The sequence below is a fragment of the Pagrus major genome, chromosome 4, assembly GCF_040436345.1.
Source record: "Pagrus major chromosome 4, Pma_NU_1.0".
NCBI lineage: Eukaryota > Metazoa > Chordata > Actinopteri > Spariformes > Sparidae > Pagrus > Pagrus major.
The window spans coordinates 17,256,016-17,265,797 of record NC_133218.1 but is presented as its reverse complement, the minus strand read 5'-3'; the positions used below and the strand labels follow the sequence as shown (position 1 = coordinate 17,265,797).

At 39.9% G+C, this 9,782-nt stretch overlaps 1 protein-coding gene across 2 annotated transcripts; it reads right to left on the bottom strand.

Annotated features, from left to right (window-relative positions):
- Positions 1 to 3,501: 3,501 nt before the first annotated feature.
- Positions 3,502 to 9,616, bottom strand: vegfd (vascular endothelial growth factor D). 2 transcript variants are annotated; one of them, XM_073463808.1, is made up of 8 exons: positions 8,407 to 9,616; positions 6,155 to 6,356; positions 5,950 to 6,070; positions 5,117 to 5,186; positions 4,843 to 4,970; positions 4,635 to 4,750; positions 3,948 to 4,110; positions 3,502 to 3,776 (listed from the first exon to the last, which is right to left on the bottom strand). In XM_073463808.1, exons 1-8 carry the CDS (start codon positions 8,518 to 8,520, stop codon positions 3,758 to 3,760), a joined length of 933 nt encoding a protein of 310 aa, XP_073319909.1. In that variant the 5' UTR covers positions 8,521 to 9,616; the 3' UTR covers positions 3,502 to 3,757. The 2 variants fall into 2 exon arrangements, with proteins under 2 accessions (XP_073319909.1, XP_073319910.1); XM_073463809.1 differs by having other exon boundaries at positions 8,419 to 9,616.
- Positions 9,617 to 9,782: the final 166 nt, after the last annotated feature.

Below are 9,782 nucleotides of genomic sequence, written 5' to 3'. Positions count from 1 at the left end.
ATAAAGGTCAGTGTTGTGTGTGGATACTGCACTTGGTTGCTGAGCCGAAACAACCAAATGCAAAGTGTCAGAACTTTCAGCAGACGCCGGAGGACGGAAATGTCAACGTTTTTATGCAACAGTCGGTGTCAGAGTTACTTTATGGGATATTTAGTTGGAATTCACAAGTGTTTTTCTTTTTTACAATATTTCACCTTGTAACACAGCAGTAAAGAGTTCCAGCAAGTCTAAGAAAAAACTTTTAGATGTCTGTTTGTTTGAGTCTTTTTAATTTGATGTACCTTGTCTTCTTTTACTGTGAATAAAGGAAATGTTGCACCACGTATTAATGGCAGAGATGATTAAGGAAAAAGAATTTAATAAAATGAGTCGATAAAATTGCTGTGATGTTTTCATTTTATTTGTGACCTTGTCACATTGTTATTTCAACAGTAATCTTTTCAGTGTTTTTGTAATCTGCTGACCTTTATTGGTACGTTGCTGTTGGGAGGACGAGGACGGTATGCTCTTCTCTTTTCTGTCTCTTTTCTGTCTTTTTAATGAGTTCTCTGGCTTCCTTTCTTAAGAAAATCTGTTTGATAACGAAGCATCATTTTTCTCTCATTGGGATGACTGGGGGAAATTACAGTAGATGTTTGTGCAATTTGGTGTCCTGTAATATGCAATAACAAGTTCCTGACAGCATTTATAGACGTGGCTATTTTTGGCTATTTGTGCACGTGCACCTTGGAGACTTAAAGAGAACCGGTGTGTCTCTGTGACAATGTGTGAAAATCTCTCACAGGTATTTCAGGTGGACTCAAGCAACACAGTGCCATAAATAGCACAGACCTTTTCTCCAGGCCAGTGACACGAGCATCAGATGCAGCCTTTTTTTGGAAATCCCCTTTAGCTCCAGCAGGTCCCTTGTAATTAATACACCATATGGCCAAAAGTATGTGGACACATTCTTGTATTTGGCCCCTCAGTTCCAATGAAGGGAAATCTTCTACAAATGACAATCGTTTTACAGACAACAGGTTGGTGAAGGTCCTTTCTTGCAGTGTGGAAGAACTTGACCTAGGATCAATTGGACTCCCGATTGGTAATCAGACCTTTCACCCAACATTAGTTGTCGCCTGATTGCAGCATAATAAATATGGTCCTATGTGGGGACTATTTTGGGCTGAGAGCTGTGGCTTCCTAGACTCTTCGCTGGCTGCCTGCAAACCTCATGGTGACAACAAAACTCCCAAAGTCACACCAAGAAATAGTCCCACACATAACTAACTTCTTTTACTTTGGTTTTGGTTGATTTAACAAACAAGATGTAATGCATCAGTGAGTTTTAGAGGTTCTAGTAGGTATATGTTGTTACCTTTGGACAGCCAGGCTATCTGTTTCCCCCCTAACATTGTATTATTAGACTTGAAGGTGCTTCCACAAATGATTTTTCTCCAGTACAACAGCATGTAGCATTTATTCTAAGGCTGGGGAAGTAGTCCACAGTCGGCACCTGAGACAAAGATCACGGTCTCATACTTTTAGATTAATCTCTTAGTGACACATTTTTCTCATATTTTCATATGAGTTACATAATTTTCATTTTCATTTGGGAAGCTTATTCAAAATTCAAGGATTTCTTTTTGTGCAAAACAAAAAGTATTTTGTCATGAAGTTTGTACTTCAAGTTACAGTGAGAAAACAGGAGTTCATAAAGAGTGCAGGAAGGGGGAGACAAAACTCCTTGTAACTTCAGGCCTGTTTAGTATTTTGTATCATTATTAAATCTGGAATATGTTGTATCCTATAACTAATTAAAATATTTGCATGAAATACATGCAACACTCAATTTACCAGGACAAGTTCAGGAGTAAAAAGTTTGAACCCATGTGAGGACTAAAAGGTGACAGTGGTTATGTGTGTGCCTTTCATTGTCAGTTGCTGACACATTAAAACATTATTATGACATCCTGACATTTTATGATTAACACAAAATCAATTCTGGTGCCAACAAAAGGAGGAAGGACATACTTTACACTTTATTGTTTGCAATGAATTGATCAGCAGCACTGCCGGGAGGAAAAAAATAGAAATACAAGATGGGAGATCAATACGTTCTCCAAGCAACAGCAGTAAATGATGCACGTTTAAAAATGACGCACGTGTTTTGTCTTCAATAAAGCAGAGTTGTTCCTGCTGCTGTTCTTCAAACATTATTGATGAACCTCAAATACTTAACATACATTAAATACAGGAAGCAAAGATTTGTATCTTCTCTGTCATCTGGTGAACAAAAGCTCTCAGATACTGAACAGATACCAACAGATCTCATGTCAGCTGCTTGTATAAACATATGTAAAAGTGTGTTTTTATCGTCAAGAATCAAAGTAGAGTTAATGTGGCTTTTTTTACACTGATCAACATGAAAGTGATCAATAGTGATCAAAATGAACAATCAATTGGAAACCCCTTGACTACTCACAGCTGATCTCCTTTTAATTATGTGATTCTTAAAACAAACTGGCTGCACCACGGATCATTTAGTGTGTCTACTTGTGATTTTGTGTCCCATTAAATACTCAAATACTAAATACTCAGGCAAACAAGTGTTTTGTGTTTTACATTTGTAATGAATTTAAATAGCTTTTTTCTTTTTTCATATTGACACTTAATTCATTCTGTTATTCTGAGTGTCCTGCTTTCACTTTATCTGTCATAACACTTTGTAAACTCTGTTCTAAAAGGTGCTATATACATGTTAATAAAGTTTTAACAATAATAATAACATTAATAATAATAATAATAATAATAATAATAATAATAATATGTTTCTACTTGGACATTATCACATCTTCTTCTGTTGGATCAGAGACACAAAATCCAAATCAATCCCTCTAATCTCAACATTAAAACATGAAAATGAAAGACTTAACTTACTGGGTATTGTTCAATTTATATTTAAATTTTTCATGAAATAATTCAGCTTGATGCTCATGAAATATTCAACAAGTTTGAACCTTTTTTTTAACGCCCATGAAGCAGGTGACAAGGACATGGAAAAAGCCAAATTCACCAAATCTGAACAAAAAAGTGGAACAAGATTTACTCCTATGATCGACTCTATAAATTTGGTTTAGCCCAAAATGTGTAATAAGCAGGTATTCCCCTCCCTAACCCAATGATCCTTTTCACCCTGCCCTACCTCATTCTTAATTTTGTTTTTCTTCCTCTCTTGTTTCTGAGTTGGTGTTGTAGTCATCTTCTGTTATTTATAAATCAAAAAGTACAAAAAGTATTTAAAAAAAAAAGTGCAATGAACTCGTAAGTAAATAATTGTACGGAATATAATGAAGGAAATATTGCAATAACGTATTTTTTTTCTTTAGTTTGTACCTTTTTGTTTTCAAAAGTCGTTTTCCACCCTCTAAAAGGTAAGCTCAGCACACATATGAGTTCTGTACCCAATCATTTGTCCACCACAACAATAATCCATAAATTCAAAGAAAGTTAGTCAATAAGTATTCAAAAATAATCTTTTAATATCAGTGCACAAAGAACAAATGTACAAATAATAAACATCATAAACTTTACACATTGATTGAAACATAAGGTAAGCATGTTAAAAAAATCAATTAACATGGTCATGTGAGTTAATATCTTAATTAGTTAAAGTGATCAGCATAAATAGGATTGTAAATAAATTATGAGCCTTTTTTCTCTGCCTCCAAACATTCTCAGCGAGCAGGTTGTCGTATTTTATTTCCCCAGTGGACTTCTACTTGGGCCATTTGCATCTGTGGAAAAAAGAGGAATCAATCAGAAGTTTAAATATGATTTAAAACACAATAGAGCTACGGAAGCCCTGAGGGGCAACTGAAGAATCTTTTTTTCCCCCTGATGATCCATTTTCTGAGTCTGATCTAAATTGTTGAAACTGAGGGAAACAGAGCCTCTCTCCAGCCTACCTGCAGGTGGCAGGATCGAAACGTTGCTGTCTGTGGTCACAGATGGAAGAGTTGAGTTGACAGCGATAAACCGGTCTCTGGAGAGGCGGCACAGGTCGAGGAAGACAGTCACAGCGTTCCACGTCTATCTCACAGTCGGGCATCCATGAACTGAGGGGAAAGTCTAAACAGGAGGTAATAATGGTGCATTTAAGTCACAAAGACAGTTACGTACAATAAATGACTTTTAACGTGAAGTTTGATTCTCTAGTTATAATATACTTGGGCATTAGATCATAACATGGTTAGTGTTTTTATAAACTGCTCTGTGAAGCTCGGCTTTCTGTGCTAACTTTTGCAAAATACTGCTGATGCTAATAAGTTTTACAGGGATTCGGTCTTAAAGCTGACTAATAATTTAAGCTCAGTTTCTTTAAAATGTCTTTTTGGTAATTAATTCATTTTTACAAAGCACCATCATATTTAATGTTCCTCATATGTTATGTACGTATATTCTTTGTAAAGTAGCTAGGAGCTATGAGGAAGCAAAAAATATTTCTCTCTGAAACGTAGCAAAGTAGAAGTATAAAGTGTTATGAAACCGGCTATACTCAAGTAAAGTGCAGATACCTCAAATTGGTACAGTACTTGAGTAAATTTACTTAGTTACATTCCACTACTGCAGTTGACACACACACACACACACACCTGGTGTACTGGACGGGTAAGGTATGCATCTGTCGGTCGAACAATCCCAAATCAACCCAGTGGCACAAAGTCTTCTGGAGTCCTCGGCCTCTGACAGCTGGCCCATCGGAGAGCAGCTGCCAACGAACCAGATGGATCAGAACAGAAAAAAACATTGTACCAAATTAAGTTGACAAATAAGATTTCAGACTGATGTTTTTAGACTCACCCACTGCTCCTGTGAGGCTGAGCATTACGTCGTATTATGGCAGGCTCCATGCACCTGCACTCTGTGTGATTAGCTACTTTTATTAGCACTGGTTCTGGTACAAACTTAAATGGAATGACACTGAGGACCTGAAACACAAAGAAACACACACACAAAGACATTGGTGTAAGTGTGTGTGACTGCTGAAAACTAGTGCTGATCTTGAAATACTCAAAACCTCAGCAAACGGTTAAAAAAGAGGTACATTTACCCACTTATCATCTGAGACACTCACAGTTTTATTCACATATACAGTAGTTGTGTTTTTGCAGGTGACGCCCTCTTGATTGCAGCAGCCACTGCACCTGTCATTGAAAAAACAATAATGATATAACTGTATGAATAATAACTGATAGTGTTATGAAACACGATTCCCTCTCTGAGATGAGAAGATCAATACCACTCTCATGATTGTGGTATAGGCTTAATATATTTTCTACAGCCACTAGCAGCACAGTTATTTAGCCTAGCCTAGCTTTAATCTTTACAAAAGTCAGCCTCAACCTGAAGGTGACGACAAGATTCAAGGAAGTTGTTGCTCCAGGCCAAGAAATAGGCCAGCGCGTAGCCCCCTTAAAACCTCACTGCTTTATGTTTGCTATTCGTTGTTTGTTCAGATTAAACAAACAATGTTTAGAAAGTGAGCTTTAGGAGCTGGTAGGTGGATTTGTTCTTCATATTTATTTTACAAACATACAAGCTCATTTCTGCTCCCTTGACATCCAAATAGAGATGTCCGTTTCAAACCACATGACCGTCACTGCCCACATTCTTTCATGCATCCTTCACCTGGGCATGGATGTTAAGCAATACAACCACTGGACTATTACTTTAACAATATGATTATAAAACATATTATAAGAGCTTTAGTAGTTTTGAACTGATATGTAAAATATTTGCTGAAAAACACAAAATGCTTTTCCTCAATAAAGCCCCTCTGCAGGCTTGCAGAGGTCAAATATGGATGTTGTTTCAACAATTGTTTCCACTCCAAGGTCTGTTCAAACATGTTGATATCACAGAAACGACTGCTGAGATGTTAAAGTTCTGGTGTCATGTGAAACAAACCTGTGAACGGACACACAAGGTGGCTTGAAGAACATTGACGGGTCGGTGCCGAGCTCCTTGGCCACGTCAACGCATGTTTCCCTCGGCATGCACTGAGTCCGCTGCCATTCTTCATCTATGGCTGAATGGGAGACACACAATGTTCAGAACTATCTTATCACACAGACTCACAGGTAACACGTACTATATGTTTTATGTATCCAACCTTTAAGTATCTCCAGGCTGTAGGATTCTGCAGCGTAGCGCGTAGAGCGGTGTGAGCCTCCTGACGGTGGAGATGAGAGGGTCTCTGGCTGCTGCAGTCGCAGGCGACACTTCCACAACTTCCAGTCAGGAAAGTCTGCGAGCCTCAGCAGCTCATCCAGGCTGGAGGCTGAGCGCACCTGCCTCTCCCACTCCTTCATTCCCTGCAGGTACCACAGTCAGTCATCATTTCATGTAAGTGTGTTAGCATTCTGATGTTAGCATTTAGTTTAAAACTCTGCTCTGCCTGAGTACAGCCTCACAGAGCTGCTAATGTGGCTGTGGACTGTCAAGCTATGTTCAGACTTCCAGCCCCAATCAGTTTTTTGGCAAATTCAGATTATACCCAGACAGATTTGAGGAAGTCTGGACGGATTTCTACAGGTTTGCCTTTGTCCGGACACTCTGCCCGCTCATATTGGATTTCAAAGGGTCTTTGGTGTCACTAGTAGTGCGACACACAACTACAATGTCAACTCCACAGAGATGGAGGCTGAGGTGCCTCAGAGCGGCTGAGCAGAATCCCTGCTGCTTTTTAACCCAAGCGGTTGAGGGTTAATCCCTTATCCCTGGCATGTCTCCATAGAGAGGAGAGGAGCTGTGATTCAGGGGTGGGAGAAAATCATAAAACCACCTGTCGTTCTACCAGAAGTGCCCATGATGTTCCCATGATGACACAAACCAGAACAAAATGGAAGCAGAATAGATAAGATGTGCGATGATGATGCAAAATAATCGCTCGCACTAAATCTAAAATGATATCCTGAAAGATTTTACTGTTTTGTTTGTGTTTTAACTTGTTGAAACAGAACAGCCAAGAGTGTGATTTATCTGAGAGCCGAGAAGAGAGACGTTAAAATCCACAACTTGCCAGGCTCATTTTTGAGGCAGTAAAGCCAAAGCCTGGCACAAGATGGTCTACAACCAGGGCGGAGGCACGTCAGAGGACAGTCAGTCATGGAATATTGCACTTGTCTGCACAATGTTTGCTTTGATTTCCTCTGGACAACTGTAATGATCTGAGCCCTCTGATGTGTTCAGTATGTTGCAGAACAGAGGGTGGGGCAGTTTGGCTCACTGACTGCTTCCACTTAAATCAGAGAAGCAACAAAAGAAAATAGGGAGGTTTCCCCTCCGCAATTTCTACCAGGGGATAGACCCACTAATGAGAAACAGAGAGGGAAAGCAACAGAGGGAGAACAGAGAGAAAGTGAGGAGAAAGTTAAAGGATAAGCTAACCAAACATGAAATTTCATTCATTGGCTCACAGTCAAGCCGACGAAAAGTTGGCTAAAGTTTTGTAGTCCACAAAACATTTCTGGTGCTTCACAGCAAAAAAGCGTTTCTCATGAACAACTGACTTGTTTTAAAACAGCTTAAAATGCTCCATGCAGTTCATACGGCACAATCCAACAAGCCCTGGGATCCAAAATTGACTTTAAAAAGACAATATTTACATCATTTTTAAAGCTGAAGTCTCAACTGTAACTGCTTAGCTAAAAGCATTTGAAGTGGATGCAGGAGCTCAACCACACATTGAGGGTGTACATTTTGTCTCTGGGCCATTTTATTTTATTTATCTTTTTATTTTTATTTTTTCAGTTGTTCTACTTCAGTTGTTTAGGAGAACACTGTTTGGCAGTGAAACTCCAGAAATGTTTTGTGGACTACGAAACTTTATCCAACTTTCCATCAGCTTGAGGGTGAGAAAATAATGACTGAATATTCATTTTTAGGTGAACTTACAATTTAAATAATGGTGGTGAATGGCATCTATAAAGAAAATCAACTGAAGTATAAGAGGAGAGAAGAAAAGAAGTTGATTGGGTGACTAATTCCTCTGATGCAGGTCTGATGGTGATGTGCATTTCCTCTTTGCGGCACGCAAGCGCAGACGTGATTACTGTCAGTTTTGGTGGCAGTGGACAGAACACGGTGAGCACATGTGAGCGTGCTGCACTGGCAGCAACCAGACGAAAGTTAAGGTTATGAGATGGTGAATGGAAAGAGTTAAGAGAGGCTACAAAACACTGCAAAAACAAGTGAAATCTTATTTAACGAAATAAAATTAAACTAAAAGAAAACATTAAATTACTTTTAGTACCGACGGGAATAAAATCTGTCATACATCAGCTACAAAAAGCAACTGCAAGAGGTTTCTTACGCCGCTACTTTGATATATCAAACACACTTGAAGTGTCACGCCACACTTACCCTATTGCCTACCTCCATGTGCATGCTGTGGCCCGCGTTTATCCAGCTCAGCTCCACCAGCAGAGTCACCAAGCAGGAGATTCTGCACAGAGTCCGTTTTATCTTCATCATCATCCTCTTGGCTCCGCTTGCTCTCTCTGAGAAGCACTCAGCAGTGTGGACTTGTCTCCTTGGACTGCTGGCAGAAAGCACTGAGAGCTGGCTGCCTCTCTCACTCAGTTTCCCAGACCAGCTGAGACCCTCAGACCACACACACACACTCAGTCCTCTCAGCGCAGGTTATGTGCAACACAGACTCTTGATCTTACAGCTGCACAGTAGAGAGAGAGAGAGAGAGAGAGAGAGAGTGTGTGTGTGTGTGTGTGTGTGAGCTCGTTGTAACCTGTCACAGCAACCCAGACGCCCATGAGCCAAATGGAGGAGGCTGAAGAGGCTTTAAAACACGCACCTATTACTGCAGAGGCTTTGATGCAAAACCAGAGGTGTCCAGTTAAATAAAGAGGCTACTAGAAGTTAGAAGCTGGAAATTACCTCAGAAGAAACAGAACTCAAGATTCCCTTGAAGACTTCTTGTCAGCACACTCTGTTTTGTCCAAATGGATCCTGGAGCCTGTGAGATTTTTCAGGGGGTCTGAACAGATTCCTCTATGTTCAAGCTCTTCTTTATTTTATCACCTCCTGGCAGACTGCTGATGTCTGCCTTTACTTAACTGCTAATTTCAGTGGTTACAATATCTGTATGTGCCAGTCCTCAGTTCTCCAGATCCTACTGTTGTTACTCCGTGTAAAAAGGCCCTGAGGTGCACGAGTAGCCACACAATTCCTTCCTCTAATTCAGAAAAAATCTCTGTCAAGCTGTCTGTCTTGCTGTCTGCCCTTGTGTCTCTCCCACCGCTGCTGCTCAGAGCTCGCCTTTTTATTTGCTTGTGTTCCCGTCTTCCCTTTCTAATGTCTTTGTCAAGCGATCAAATCCCCTGCCTGTTAAATCCCCTATCAGTGTCTTTTCCTCAGGAACTGCCAAACCGCACACAGCCAAGGAGCAGTAACATGTGTTTTAAATGTGATCCAGACCTCCGTAACGTGTGAGGGGAAATAAGAAGCCGGCACCACCCCTGTCCCACCGACACCCCACCCACTTGTGCATCCAGGCCCATTTCACTCGTTCTACCAGGAACATACATAATGGAGGAAACACAACAACAATATTCATAATTGTATGCAAATGAGGAGCAGCAGCTTTGCTTATAATAATGATAAAACATTCAAAAAAATGTTTTACAATATTTGAATGTGGTCTGTAAAGGTTCCTGGTTATTCAGGTCATGTGCTGTAGCAGCTGGAAAACCTTTTTTTGTTTTACAGCAGCTGGATAAATT